The sequence below is a fragment of the Neltuma alba genome, unplaced genomic scaffold (genome assembly GCF_004799145.2).
Source record: "Neltuma alba isolate B1F8T4 unplaced genomic scaffold, ASM479914v2 tig00003226_pilon, whole genome shotgun sequence".
NCBI lineage: Eukaryota > Viridiplantae > Streptophyta > Magnoliopsida > Fabales > Fabaceae > Neltuma > Neltuma alba.
The window spans coordinates 85994-102331 of NW_021633195.1; the positions used below are offsets into that span (position 1 = coordinate 85994).

The 16338-nt window shown below is 36.0% G+C and overlaps 1 protein-coding gene across 1 annotated transcript in view; it reads left to right on the top strand.

Moving 5' to 3' along the window:
- Positions 1–16338, top strand: part of LOC114740980 (uncharacterized) — a 41706-nt gene that overhangs the window by 8515 nt on the left and 16853 nt on the right. The window contains exons 6-11 of the mRNA XM_028929235.1: positions 3998–5101; positions 5497–5745; positions 6193–6824; positions 6957–7727; positions 7881–7998; positions 10158–10210. Of these exons, the coding sequence (XP_028785068.1) occupies positions 3998–5101; positions 5497–5745; positions 6193–6824; positions 6957–7727; positions 7881–7998; positions 10158–10210 (2927 nt within the window). The remainder of the gene's footprint in view (positions 1–3997; positions 5102–5496; positions 5746–6192; positions 6825–6956; positions 7728–7880; positions 7999–10157; positions 10211–16338) is intronic.

Sequence of the window (16338 nt, forward strand, 5' to 3'; positions counted from 1 at the left end):
GAGAAAATAGACCTCACTACTCTACTCACATGTATCACTCAAAATAATTTATACCACTTGTGTTTCACTCAAATTTGGCTTTTAAATTGATGTCGTGTAACACTCTTGCCTCTTACCACTCAAGCTTGCCTCCTATAATATTCTTAATTGAAACTCAATAAAATCAAGAGACAATGTTAGTTTGTGGTAATCTTCACAACCAAAATTGGTAAGAAACTATGAGAGAAAGGAAATGAATATGCGATGAAAGTAGGGGATAAAGAAAAATGTGAGAAGTATGTGATGAAAATAAGGACGGGAAAAGGAAAAAAATGTACAGAAAAAATGACAGAAAATGTATGGACATAAATATGAATGTGGAAAGAAGGAAAGTGGAAACAAAGAATTTAGAAAAGGTACTACCTTGAGAGCATTTTAAGAAAGTGAGTACCTTGTAAGAAAATAACTCAAATTAAGCAAATAGTTTGAAAAAGGAAACAAACGAAAGAAGAAAACTTGAAGAAAAAGAATAGAAAAATAAGATAAAAAGAAAAGAAAATCAAAATAAGAAACTAGATAAAAGAAAGGAAAGTAGAAATAGGGTTTAGGCTAAAATAAAATCAGCTACAGATGAGTGCCCAAGTGGTTAAATTGAAGAATGATATCATGCTTTCAAGAATCCTCACATAAAATAGAGCCTACAAGGAGTGTTTCCACTGAATTCTCCTATAGTAACGTGATTTATCTTCTACAGGGCTCAAATAGGCTAAAATAAAAGCGACTCCTGATGAGCACCCAAAAGGTTCAATTTAGTAATGATATCTTGCTTTTTGGAATCCTCATGCAAAATCTAGCCAAACAGGAGTGTTTCCACAGAATTCCAAGATAATGATGACATTTATCTTCTGTAGGCCTCAAACGCGCTAAAATTAAATAAGCTTCTCATGAGTCCCAAATGGTTCAATTTTAGGGATGATATCTTGTTTTATGGAATCCTCTTGCAAAATTGAGCATAACAGGAGTATTTCTCCCGAATTCTGAGACGGTGACGAGATTTTTCTTCTGTAGGTCTCAAACTGGTTCAAATCAAATCAACCAGAGATGAGTGCTTAAACAGTTTAATTTAGGAATGATTTCTTGCATTATAGAATCCTCATTCAAAATCTAGCCAACCAGGAATGTTTCTACCGAATTTCAAGAATAGTGACAAGATTTTTCTTTTGTAGGGCTCAAATAGGTTAAAATCAAATCAGTTTCGGCTGAGCATCCAAATGAACAAATTTAGGAATGATATCTGGCTTTCTAGTGTCCATATACAAAATCAACCCTAACGCAAGCGTTTCTATCAAATTCTGAGATAGTGACGAGATTTTTCTTCTCTTAACCTCAAACAGGCTAAAATAAAATTGGCTACAGATGAGCGCCCATGTGGTTCAATTAAAGAATAATATCCTGGTTTTGGGAATCCTCATGGAAAATAGAGTCTAACAAGAGTGCTTCCACTAAATTTTGAGATAGTGATGAGATTTATCTTCTATAGGGCTCAAACAGGCTAAAATAAAATCAGCTTCTCATGAGTACCCAAATGGTTCAATTCTAGGGATGATATCTTGCTTTTGGAATCCTCATGCAAAATTGAGCCTAATGGGAGTGTTTCCGCTGAATTTTGTGATATGGACAAGATTTTTCTTCCGGTCTCAAACTGGTTCAAATCAAATCATCCAGAGATGAGCGCTCAAATGGTTTAATTTAGGAATGATATCTTGTATTCAAGAATCCTCATTCAAAATCAAGCCAAATGGGAGTGTTTCCACCAAATTTCAAGATCATGACAAGATTTTTCTTCTATAGGGATCAAACAGGGTAAAATCAAATCGGCTTTGGTTGAGCGCACAAATGAACGAATTTAGGAAAGATATCTAGCTTTCTCGAATCCATATACAATATCCATCCTAATGATGCGATACAGCAAGCTAACTCCTCAACTTCCAATGATCCATTGCAAATCCCAACTGGACCAATCACAAGAGCAAGAGCTAAAAGAATTAAGGAAGCTTTGAGTGGGCTAGTGCAAGACACCTTGACAAAGCAAATGGCATTTATTGGAGTATCAAATCTGGATAAAAATGCTGAGGATGTCACTAATGTCATTTGGGCTGAAAATGGAGCTACTGATCATATCTTGGGCTTGGAGACTTCAATTTAAGGAGCTTGGATCAAGTACAACACATGAGAAGACTCATTTGGGCCTAATTAATCATATTTTGGGCTTGATATGCTGATTATATTTCATTAAATGCATTTGTGCGAAAATTCATAATTAGTTGGCAGATTTGACTTTTGAATTTCCAAGTTACCTAAATCAAGTCCTTATGAATTTATTATGTTTTGATTTTCTAGATTGCATTTAATGCTTTTTAGGTCAGATCTTGAATGTATCCTCTATAAGATATTGTAACCCTCATTTTGGGAGGAGATTTGGAATTTTGAATGAAAACTTGCATTTTGCAATTTCTGATTGAGAGGAGTTCTTTCTAGGGTTCTTCATTGAACTAACAGACTTATCAAGGCTTGATCAATCTTGTGGCGTCTTTCAACACTTCGGGTCCTTGTTCTTCTGTGTTCAAGGGTTCAAGTAGATCACCAGACCTTTGTTTACGTTCTTGGGGTGCGTATATTCAGATCGGTTGTGGGTTCGTGGGATTTTTCCTTGTGGGTTCTCACCATCTTGGTATCAGAGCTTTGGATCTAAACTCAGGTCATATTTTTCTGTTAGTTTACCTTCATTTTCGTTCTTCATTTGGTGCCTTTTCTTGTGTCTGTTCGTCTTCTGCGTTTCTGTTCATCACCGAAATTGTCATCCTTGTCCATTCACTTTTCTGTTGAGTTTTGTGAAGTTTAATAGGTCATTTTCATATTTCGGAATCCCTTCTTTCGTCTCGTTTTGGTTTCATCTTAATCCGACTTTTGTAGGGCAAGTTATACCCATTTGAAAAGGACGCGTTTTCTGGAATTTCTGGGTTCAGATTGCTTGTTCTGTTTTGTTATAGTATTTTTGTGATTTTCCTTGCATTATTCAGTGAAAAAAAAAAAGAAAAGAAAAGGGAAAAGACAAGGAAAAAAAAAAAAGGTACCCAAAAGAAAGGGACAGAAAAAAAAAAACGAAAAGAAATTATAGTGCTGGCAGTGTTTTGAGCAAATCATCTTCATATCCAAATTCTATTTTGGCTTTTGCAATACTTGTGTCAATTGAGTTTCTGACTTTTCTTGAAGGTCCATATTCAATACTCTTAATTTCTCAAAGTTCCTAAGTGTTGGCTGATTCTGCATATTGTGATTGCTTTGTTTAAATTGTTTAGTTCTTTAAAGAGCCTCAAGAGGGATTTCAGAGTGGAAAAAGGCAAGAGTGATATACCTCAATTTAAAAGCCAAGTTTGAGTGAAACACGAGTGTTGAGTGTCATTCTTGAGGGAAACACGTGAGGAAATTTGTGAGGAACTTTACTTCACTAACATAATTAATTTTCCTTGAAGTCACAATGTCTAATGCAGATGGGACATCTGGTGGTAGTGGAAATCCAATGAATATTGAAGACACCCTTAGGGCAATGCAGCAACATTTTCAACGGATGAATGTGGTTTATGGAGAGATAAGGGATAGAATGGATAGACAAGATGAAAGGATTGTAAATCTGCAAAGAGCCCAACCTAAACCTAGAAGGCATGGAAGGCAAAGGGAGGTTTCTATGGATGACTTTGAATCTGAAAATAACAAAGTTGGTGGTAGTGAGGATGAAGTCAATTCTGAATCTGAAGTTGAACTGATAAGGAATAGGCATAGAGGGGATAGGTATGGGAGAAGATATGGGAGAAATAACCCAAGGGAGAGAGATAGAGTAGATGGGAACCTTGGGAGCATCAAAATGAAGATACCATCATTCCAAGGTAGAAATGATCCTGAAGCCTACTTAGAGTGGGAAAAGAAAATAGAAATGATCTTTGAGTGTCATAATTATTCTGAAGCTAAAAAGGTGAAGTTGGCAGCAATAGAATTCACTGATTATGCCATTGTTTGGTGGGATAAATTGGGTATTAATAGGAGGAATAATGGAGAGAGGCCTGTAACAACTTGGAGCGAAATGAAAGCTCTAATGAAGAAGAGATTTGTTCCCAACCATTATTTTAGAGAGCTTTATCAAAAGTTGCAGACCCTTACACAAGGTCCTAGGAGTGTAGAGGAGTACAATAAGGAGATGGAATTGGCCATGATAAGAGCTAATGTGCAAGAAGATAGAGAAGCAACAATGGCCCGATTTCTAAGTGGGTTGAACAAAGATATAGCTGATATAGTTGAATTGCATCATTATGTAGAACTAGAAGACATGGTGCATATGGCTATTAAGGTGGAAAAGCAACTCAAGCGAAAAGGTGCTTCAAAATTTCATTCTGGATCAACTTCTTCTTTCAAACAGAATTGGAAGAAAGGAGAAAAAGCTATCCAAAAGGAGACCACTAGAGGCAAAGAAGAAGCTTCATCAAAGAGCAAAGGTAAATCTGATTCCCAAACTTCTAGAAATAGGGATATAAAATGTTTCAAGTGTTTGGGTACAGGTCATATTGCTTCTCAATGCCCCAACAAGAGAGTTATGATTCTGAAAAATAATGAAGTTGTGACTGAAAGTGAGAGTGAAAGTGATGACTCCATGCCCCTACTTGAAGATGCTAGTGATGATGGGATTGAGTATGCTGTGGAAGGAGAATGCCTTGTGGTTAGAAGAGCCTTGAATTGTCAAGTGAAGGAAGATGAGTTGAATGAGCAAAGGGAAAATATTTTCCATACTCGCTGCCTCATTAATAACAAGGTATGTAGTTTGATAATTGATGGTGGGAGTGTTACAAATGTTGCAAGCACTACAATGGTTGAGAAATTACATTTGCCCACTGTTAGACACCCTAGACCATACAAGCTGCAATGGCTGAATGAATGTGGGGAGATTAAAGTTGATAAGCAAGTTCTTGTTTCTTTTTCAATTGGGAAGTATTGTGATGAAGTATTATGTGATGTTGTTCCTATGCATGCTGGACATATACTTTTGGGAAGACCTTGGGAATTTGATAGAAAGGTAAAGAAAGATGGGCTTACAAATAGATATTCTTTTGTAATGAACAACAGACCCATTACTCTTGTACCATTGACCCCAAAGCAAGTGTATGAGGATCAACTTAAGATGAAAAAAGAGAGAGATAAAAAAGAGAGTGATATGAAAAATGTGAGAGAGACATCAAAAAGAAATGGGAGTGAAAAGGAGAGAAAAGATGAGAGTTCAAAAAAAGAATTTCAGAAAAAAAATGAAGAGAGAAAAGAGAAAAGAAATTGAGTTTTTATGCAAAAGAAAGTGAAGTGAGGAATGCCTTTTTGGCTGAACAACATTTGCTTCTCCTTGTTTACAAGGAATCCTTTTTGGATACTAATGACATTAACTCTTCCTTTCCAAGTGTTGTTAGTTCTTTATTGCAGGAATATGTTGATGTGTTCCCAGAGGAGATTCCACCTGGATTACCACCCATTAGAGGAATTGAGCATCAAATTGATTTCATTCCAGGAGCAACAATTCCTAATAGGCCAGCCTATAGAAGCAATCCAGAAGAGACAAAGGAACTTCAAAGGCAAGTGGAAGAGCTCATGGCAAGGGGATATGTTAGAGAAAGCTTGAGTCCTTGTGCTGTTCCGGTACTTTTGGTCCCAAAGAAAGATGGAACTTGGAGGATGTGCATTGATTGCAGAGCTGTGAATAACATCACTATAAAGTATCGCCATCCCATTCCTAGATTAGATGATATGCTTGATGAATTGCATGGTTCTATTGTCTTTTCTAAGATTGATTTGAAATCTGGATACCATCAAATTAGAATGAGGGAAGGGGATGAATGGAAAACTGCTTTCAAAACAAAACATGGTTTGTATGAATGGTTAGTTATGCCATTTGGGTTAACTAATGCACCTAGTACTTTCATGAGATTAATGAATCATGTTTTGCGTGCTTTCATTGGGAAATTTGTTGTGGTTTATTTTGATGACATTCTGATTTACAGCAAGAATCTTGATGAGCATTTGAATCATTTGCATTGTGTGCTTGATGTTTTGAGAAAGGAAAAATTGTTTGCAAATATGAAGAAGTGTGATTTTTGTATGGATAAAATTGTTTTTCTTGGCTTTGTGGTGAGTGCTAAAGGAATAGAAGTTGATGAAGAAAAGATAAGAGCTATTAAAGAATGGCCAACACCTAAAAGCATAACTGAGGTGAGAAGCTTTCATGGTTTGGCTAGTTTTTATAGGCGCTTTGTCAAAGATTTTAGCACACTTGCTGCACCACTCACTGAAGTTATTAAAAAGTCTGTTGGTTTTAAATGGGATAAAGAACAAGATGTTGCATTCATTAGGCTTAAGGATAAATTGTGTTCTGCACCTGTATTAGTATTGCCTAACTTTAACAAAACTTTTGAGATTGAATGTGATGCATCTGGAGTTGGAATAGGAGCTGTTTTGATGCAGGAAGGAAAGCCAATTGCTTATTTTAGTGAAAAGTTGAATGGAGCAGCCTTGAAGTATCCAACATATGACAAGGAGCTCTATGCACTTAAAAGAGCATTAGAGAATTGGCAACACTACCTTTGGCCTAAACAATTTGTAATTCATACTGATCATCAATCTTTGAAGCACATTAAGGGTCAAGGTAAGCTGAACAAGAGACATGCAAGGTGGCTGGAATTTATTGAGACATTTCCGTATGTCATCAGATACAAGAAAGGTAAAGAAAATGTGGTGGCTGATGCATTGTCAAGAAGGTATACTCTTCTTACTACTCTAAATGCTAGGTTGCTTGGTTTTGAATATATCAAGGAATTGTATGCCATTGATGCTGATTTTGCTGAAGTGTTTCTTGCTTGTGAAAAGAAAGCATTTGAAAAGTTTTATAGGATTGATGGGTACTTGTTTAAAGAAAACAGATTGTGTGTGCCTCAATGTTCTTTGCGAGAATTACTTGTGAGAGAAGCACATGGGGGAGGATTAATGGGTCACTTTGGTGTGAAAAAGACTTTGGATGTTTTGCATGAACATTTCTTTTGGCCTAAAATGAAACGTGATGTGGAAAGAATCTGTGCTAAATGCATAACTTGTAAAAAGGCTAAATCTAGAGTCTTGCCACATGGTTTGTACACCCCATTACCTGTGCCTAGTGAACCTTGGGTAGATATATCAATGGATTTTATTTTGGGTTTACCTAGGTCAAGAAAGGGTATGGATTCCATATTTGTGGTTGTCGATAGATTTTCTAAAATGGCACATTTCATTGCTTGCCATAAAACTGATGATGCCACATACATTGCTGATTTGTTCTTTAAGGAAATTGTAAGACTTCATGGTGTTCCTAAAAGTATTGTTTCTGATAGGGATACAAAATTCTTGAGTCATTTTTGGAGGATTTTGTGGGGTAAGCTGGGTACTAAATTATTGTTTTCTACTGCTTGTCATCCACAAACTGATGGACAAACTGAGGTAGTTAATAGAACTTTAACTCAATTGCTTAGAACTGTGATTCAAAAGAACTTGAAGAATTGGGAAAATTGCTTGTCATTCATTGAATTTGCTTACAATAGGAGTGTGCACTCATCTACTGATTATTCTCCTTTTGAAATAGTGTATGGTTTTAATCCACTAACTCCTTTGGATTTATTACCATTGCCTATTGATGAGAGGGCCAGTCTTGATGGGACAAAAAAAGCTGAAACAGTGAAACAACTTCATCAAAAAGTGAAACAACAAATTGAAAAGAAAAATGAGCAATATGCATCCAAGGCTAACAAAGGAAGAAGGCGTGTTCTCTTTGAACCTGGTGATTGGGTGTGGGTGCATATGAGGAAAGAAAGATTTCCAGCTCAAAGAAAGTCCAAATTAGCTCCAAGAGGAGATGGTCCATTTCAAGTGCTTGAAAGAATCAATGACAATGCTTACAAAATTGATTTACTTGGTAAGTATAATGTTAGTGCTACTTTCAATGTGGCTGATTTATCTCCTTTTGATGCAGGTGATGATTCGAGGTCGAATCCTTTTGAGGAGAGGGGGAATGATGCGATACAGCAAGCTAACTCCTCAACTTCCAATGATCCATTGCAAATCCCAACTGGACCAATCACAAGAGCAAGAGCTAAAAGAATTAAGGAAGCTTTGAGTGGGCTAGTGCAAGACACCTTGACAAAGCAAATGGCATTTATTGGAGTATCAAATCTGGATAAAAATGCTGAGGATGTCACTAATGTCATTTGGGCTGAAAATGGAGCTACTGATCATATCTTGGGCTTGGAGACTTCAATTTAAGGAGCTTGGATCAAGTACAACACATGAGAAGACTCATTTGGGCCTAATTAATCATATTTTGGGCTTGATATGCTGATTATATTTCATTAAATGCATTTGTGCGAAAATTCATAATTAGTTGGCAGATTTGACTTTTGAATTTCCAAGTTACCTAAATCAAGTCCTTATGAATTTATTATGTTTTGATTTTCTAGATTGCATTTAATGCTTTTTAGGTCAGATCTTGAATGTATCCTCTATAAGATATTGTAACCCTCATTTTGGGAGGAGATTTGGAATTTTGAATGAAAACTTGCATTTTGCAATTTCTGATTGAGAGGAGTTCTTTCTAGGGTTCTTCATTGAACTAACAGACTTATCAAGGCTTGATCAATCTTGTGGCGTCTTTCAACACTTCGGGTCCTTGTTCTTCTGTGTTCAAGGGTTCAAGTAGATCACCAGACCTTTGTTTACGTTCTTGGGGTGCGTATATTCAGATCGGTTGTGGGTTCGTGGGATTTTTCCTTGTGGGTTCTCACCACCTAAGGTGAGTGTTTATACTGAATTCTAAGATAGTGATGAGATTTTTCTTCTTTAAACCTCAAACAGGCTAAAATAAAATTGGCTATGGATGAGCACCCAAGTGGTTCAATTGAGGAATGATAACTTAATTTTGGGAATCCTCACATAATATAGTGCCTAACGGGAGTGGTTCTACTAAATTATGAGATAGTGACGAGATTTATCATGTGTAGGCCTGAAACAGGCTAAAATCAAATCGGCTTCTGATGAGCACCTAAGTGGTTTAATTTAATAATGATACCTTACTTTCTGGAACCCTCATGCAAAATCTAGCCTAAAGGGAGCGTTTCTACTGAATTCTGAGAAAATCATGGGACTTTTCTTCTGTAGGTCTCAAACTGGTTCAGACCAAGTTAGCTTCAGATGAGTGCCCAAACGGTTTAATTTAGGAATGATATCTTGTATTCTAGATCCTCTTTCATAATCAAGCAAAGCGGAAGGGTAACCTCTGAATTTTGAGATAGTGACAAGATTTTTCTTCTATAGGGTTCAAAACAGGATAAAATCAAATCACCATTAGCTAAGCACCCAAATGAATGAATTTAGGAATGATATCTGGCTTTCTATCCATATACAAAATCCACCCTATCCATCTTTTCTCTATGCCTCAAAAGGGCTAAAATAAAATTAGCTATGCATGAGTGCCTAAGTAGTTCAATTAAGTAATGATATCTTGCTTTCGGGAATCCCTATGCAAAGTCTAGCCTAACGGGAGTGTTTCCATCAATTTTTAAGATAGTGACGAGATTTATCTTCTGCAGGCTTCAAACATGCTAAAATCAAATCGGCTTCTCATGAGCACCCAAATGGTCCAATTTTAGGGATGATATCTTGCTTTCTAGAATCCCCATATAAAATTAAGGCTAACGGGAGTGTTTCCACCGACTTCTGAGATCGTGACAAGATTTCTTTTCTATAGGTCTCAAACTAGTTCAAATCAAATCAGCCTCAGATGAACACCCAAACAGTTTAATTTAGGAATGATATCTTGCATTGTAGAATCCCCATTCAAAATTAAGCAAAACGGGAGTGTTTTTACCAAATTTCTAGATCATGACAAGACTTTTCTTCTGTAGGCCTCCAACAGGCTAAAATCAAATTGGCTTTTGCTGAGCACCCAAATAAATGAATTTAGGAAAGATGTCTGGCTTTCTAGAATCCATATATAAAACGGATCCTAACACAAGAGTTTCTATTGTATTCTGAGATAGTAAGGAGATTTTTCTTTAAACCACAAACAGGCTGAAATAAAATCAGCTACAGATGAGTGCTCAAGTAGTTCAATTGAGGAATGGTATCTTGCTTTTGGGAATCCTTAGGTAAAATAGAGCCTAATAGGAGTGTTTCCACTGAATTCTAAGATTGTCATGAGAATTATGATCTGTAGCCCACAAACAGGCTAAAATCAAATCAGCTTTTGATGAGTGCCCAAATGATTCAATTTAGGAATAATATCTTGTAGCCTAGAATCCTCATTCAAAATCAAGCCAAACAGGAGCATTTCCATCGAATTCTAAGAAATTGATAGGATTTTTCCTCTGTAGGTCTCAAACGGATTCAAATCAAATCAGCCTCAGATGAGCGCACGAACGGTTTAATTTAGGAATGATATCTCACATTCTTGAATTCTCTTTCAAAATCAAGCCAAACGAGAGTGTTTCAACTGAATTTCGAGATATGACAAGATTTTTCTTCTATAGGCCTCGAACGGGCTAAAATAAAATCAGCTTCGGCTGAGCGTCCAAATGAACGAATTTAGCAAAGATATCTGGCTTTCTAGAATCCATATACAAAATTGATCCTAACAGGAGTGTTTCTATGAATTCTGTGATAGTGACGAGATTTTTCTTCTTTAGGTCTCAAACTGGTTCAAATAAAATGAGCCTGGGATGAGCGCCCAAATGGTTTAATTTAGGAATGATATCTTGCATTCTAGAATCCTCATTCAAAATTAAGTAAAATGGGAGTGTTTCTAATGAATTTCTAGATCACGACAACATTTTTCCTCAGTAGGCCTCTAATAGGCTAAAATCAAATCGACTTTAGCTGAGCGCCCAAATGAACGAATTTAGGAAGGATGTCTAGTTTTCTAGAATCCATATACAAAATCGATCCTAACACAAGAGTAGAACTCAATCTAAGCTATTGGATTGTAGAGGGAGTTTCACATTCATCTATTCTTTTCAAGTACTACCCGTTTTGTCTCTGGTTGCAACGATTGTATTGGACGTCGTCCATGGCAGAGCTGTAATCTGAGTTTAAGAAAGAGGAGGTCCCTATCATGTGTGGCTAATTCTGTAAATTCTTCTAAGAGTACAACCAAATCTGAGCTATTGGATTGTAGAGGGAGTTTCACATTCATCTATTCTTTTCAATTCTTATTTGCTATACAAGTTGTAGAGTAATTAGAAGAAGAATTCAGTTGTATTCTATTTTAGACACTGAGATGAATGTTGAGTGATTGAATGCTGTAGAAGACTTGGTATTTCACTTATGAATTTAGAAGTTGATCAGATCCTTATTTCAATTCAGTTATTTGAATATTGTGGTTTGATTAATTGATTCACACAAATAGAAGTTCTGTTTGGTTAAGAGTGTTTAGTCTATCTACACATTCAGTAATACTTAGCTCCAAATTAGATAATGCGATGAAGATAAAGTGAAACTCTTGGAAGGCTTAATATTCTGATTGTCTCTCTCTCTCTTTTACTACATTTTGTTATTGCATTTATAACTAAACAAAGAATTTTTCAGCATTAATCTGATAATCTGAAAACATTGTCCTATCTCGACATTCATAATTTGTACTAATTTTGCTTAGGAATTTAGAGAGTTATTAGACTAAGTGATTCGACACCTAGGTTGTATCATTGTACCGCATGCCTCTTCTCTAGTGTTTTTGATTGCCTATATGACTAAGGATAAATCAGCTTCTCATAAGTGCCCAAATGGTTTAATTTTAGGGATGATATCTTGCTTTCTGGAATCCCTATGCAAAACTGAGCCTAAAAGGAGTGTTTCCATCGAATTCTGAGATTTTTCTTCTGTAGGTCTCAAAGTAGTTCAAATCAAATCAACCTCAGATGAGCACCCAAATGGTTTAATTTAGGAATGATATCTTGCATTCTAGAATCCTCTATCAAAATCAAGCCAAATGGGAGTGTTTCCACCAAATTTTGAGATAGTAACAAGATTTTTTCTTCTGTAGACCTTGAACAGCTAAAATCAAATCGGCTTCGACTGAGAGCCCAAATAAAGAAATTTAGGAAAGATACCTGGCTTTCTAGAATTTATATACAAAATCGATCCTAACAGGAGTGTTTCTATCAAATTCTAAGATAGTGACGAGATTTTTCTTCTCTATGCCTCAAACAGGCTAAAATAAAATCGACTACGAACGAGCACAAGTGGTTCAACTTAGGAATGATATCCTCCTTTTAGGAATCCTCACATAAAATAGAGCCTAACAAGAGTGTTTCCACTGAATTCTGAGATAGTGACGAGATTTTATCTTCTGTAGGCCTCAAACAAGCTAAAATCAAATCGGTTTCTGAAAAGCGCCCAAGTGGTTCAATTGAGGAATGATGTCCTGCTTTTGGGAATCCTAATGTAAAATAGAGAGCCTAACAGTAGTGTTTCCACCAAATTCTGAGATAGTGATGAGATTTATCTTCTATAAGCCTCAAACAGGCTAAAATAAAATCAGCTTCTAATAAGCGTCCAAATGTTCAATTTAGTTAGTAATGATATCTTGCTTTCAGGAATCCTCACAGGAGTGTTTCCACCGAATTCTGAGATAGTGGTGTGATTTATCTTCTATTGGCCTCGAGCACGCTAAAATCAAATTGGCTTCTCATGAGCACCCAAATGGTTTAATTTTAGGGATGATATCTTGCTTTCTGGAATCCTCATGCAAAATTGAGCCTAAAAGGAGTGTTTCCACTGAATTCTGAGATTTTTCTTCTGCAGGTCTCAAACTGGTTCAAATCAAATCAACTTCGGATGAGCACCCAAATAGTTTAATTTAGGAATGATATCTTGCATTCTAGAATCCTCTTTCAAAATCAAGCCAAATGGGAGTGTTTCCACTGAATGTCGAGATAGTGACAAGATTTTTCTTCTGTAGGCCTCAAACAGGCTAAATCAAAAAGGCTTCGACTAAGCACCCAAATGAATGAATTTAGGAAAGATATCTAGGTTTCTATAATCCATATACAAAATCGATCCTAACGGGAGTTTCTCTCTCAAATTTTGATATAGTGATGAGATTTTTCTTCTCTATGCCTCAAACAGGCTAAAATAAAATCAGCTATGGATGAGCACTCAAATGGTTCAATTTAGGAATGATACCCTGCTTTCGGGAATCCTCATGTAAAATAGAGAGTAACAGGAGTGGTTCCACTGTAGTCTGAGATAACAACGGCATTTATCTTTTATAGGCCTCAAACATGCTAAAATCAAATCAGATTCTCATGAGTGCCCAAATTGTTCAATTTTAAGGGTGATATCTTGCTTTCGAGAATCCTCATGCAAAATCCAGCCTATCAAGAGTGTTTCTACCTAATTCTGAGATAATAACAAGATTTTTCATCTCTAAGCCTCAAAGATGCTAAAATAAAATCAGCTACAGACGAGCACCCAAGTGGTTCAATTTAGGAATGATATCTTGCTTTCAGGAATCCTCACGTAAAATAGAGCCTAACAAGAGTACATGTATTGAATTCTAAGATAGTGATGAGATTGATCTTCTGTAGGCCTCAAACAAGCTAAAATGAAATTGACTTCCGATGAGTGCCCAAAGGTTCAATTTAGTAATGATATCTTGCTTTTGGGAATCCTCATGCAAAATCTAGCCTAATGGGAGTGTTTCTACTGAATCCTGAGATAGTGACGAGATTTATCTTTTGTAGGTCTCAGGCACGCTTGATAAACCATATTTTACATGTGCTTAGAATGTATATTTTGGGCTATTTTAAGAAATAGACTGAGCATTAATTGCATTAATAACTAAATAAAAATATTGATGGAGTTATGATATTTTTAATAATTTTTCTTATGACATTCCACAATTGGAGATTACTTCTGGATTATTATTCTGGATATAGGGGCAGAATTGGAATTATGAAGCAGCAGAAATGCCTTCCTTTTTAGGAAGGAAAGAACAGTCTAGAGGAAAGGCAACTCTATCACTAATTGAAACCAGATTCCATCACTAACGGGAAAGGGGTTCCACCAAAAATGCAAATTCAGATTCAGGAATATCCATTTCCAGAAGCGAGAAACTAAAATTTGGTTCAAAAACTCTTTTAGTCCAACCAAGACCTAACAAAAATTGGTTGTAACAATTGGCACCCAAGTCTAGATGAGGACTGGAGGAACAAACCAAAGGGAGGGGAGATAGAAGAAGTTCTTCAAGGAATATAAAATGGAAAAAGGAAGACAAGTCAGAGGAGGATTTAGTACGGATTGAGATTTTCGTGGAGAGCTCTTATTTCCTAGTTCTGTTTCGTCTCTGTCTTCTCAAGTACTACCCATTCTGTCTCTAGTTGCAACCATCGTATTGGATGTCATCCATGGCAGAGCTGCAATCTGAGTTTAAAAAAGAGGAGGTCCCTATCATGTGTGGCTAATTCTATAAATTCTTCCAAGAGTATAACCAAATCTGAGCTATTGGATTGTAGAGGGAGTTTCACATTCATCTATTCTTTTCAATTCTTATTTGCTATACGAGTTGTAGAGTAATTAGAAGAAGAATTCAGTTGTATTATGTTTTAGACATTGAGATGAATGTTGTGTGATTGAAAGTTATAGAAGACTTGGTATTTCACTTGTGAATTTAGAAGTTGATCAGATCCTTATTTCAATTTAGTGATTTGATTAATTGATTCACACAAATAGAAGTTATGTTTGGTAAGAGTGTTTAGTCTATTTGCACATTCAGTAATACTTTAGCTCTATATTAGATAATGTAATGAAGATGAAGTGAAACTCTTGGAAGGATTAATATTCTGATTGTCTCTCTCACTCTTTTCTTTACTACGTTTGTTATTGCATTTATAACTCAAACAAAGAATTTTTCTGCATTAATATGAAAACATTGTCTTATCTTTGCATAAGTAATTTGTACTAATTTTGCTTAGGAATTTAAAGAGTTATTAGACTAAGTGATTCGACACCTAGGTTGCATTATTGTACTGCATGCCTCTGCTCTAATGTTTTTGATTGCCTATACGACTAAGGATAAATCAATTATAAAATCAAATCAGCTTCTTATTAGCGTCCAAATGGTTTAATAGGGATGATATCTTGCTTCCTGGAATCCTCAGGCAAAATCGAGCCTAATAGGAGTGTGTCAACCAAATTCTTAGCTTTTTCTTCTGTAGGTCTCAAACTGGTTCAAATCAAATCAACCTCAGATGAGCACCCAAACAATTTAATTTAGGAATGACATCTTGCATTCTAGAATCCCCTTTCAAAATCAAGCCAAACGGGAGTGTTTCCATTGAATTTTGAGACAGTGACAAGATTTTTCTTCCGTAGGCCTCGAACAAGCTAAAATCAAATCGGCTTCAGCTGACCGCCCAAATGAATGAATTTAGGAAAGATACTGGCTTTCTAGAATCGATATACAAAATTGATCCTAACAGGAGTGTTTTTATTGATTTCTGAGATAGTGACGAGATTTTTCTTCTCTATGCCTCCAACAGCCTAAAATAAAATCAGCTATAGACAAGCACCCAAGTGGTTCAATTTAGGAATGATATCCTACTTTTAGGAATCTTCATGTAAAATAAAGCCTAACGGGAGTGTTTCCACTGTATTCTAAGATAGTGACGATATTTATCTTTTGTAGGCCTCAAACGTGCTAAAATCAAATCAGCTTCTTATGAGTGCCCAAATTGTTCAATTTTAATGATGATATCTTGCTTTCAGCAAACCTCATGCAAAATCGAGCCTAACGAGAGTGTTTCCACTGAATTTTGACATTTTTCTTCTATAGGTCTCAAACTGGTTCAAATCAAATCAACCTTAAATGAGTAGCCAAATGGTTTAATTTAGGAATGATATCTTGCATTCTAGAATCCTCTTTCAAAATCAAGCCAAACGGGGGTGTTTCCACTGAATTTTGAGATAGTGACAAGATTTTTCTTCTGTAGGCCTCGAACAGGCTAAAATCAAATCGGTTTTGGCTGAGCACCCAAATGAACAAATTTAAGAAAGATATCAGGCTTTATAGAATCCATATACAAAATTAATACTAACAAGAGTGTTTTTACTGAATTCCAAGATAGTGATGAGATTTTTCTTCTCTAAGGCTTAAATATGCTAAAATAAAATTGGCTAGGGATAAGTGCCCAAGTGGTTCAATTTAAGAATGATATCCTGCTTTTGAGAATCCTCACGTAAAATAGAGACTAATAG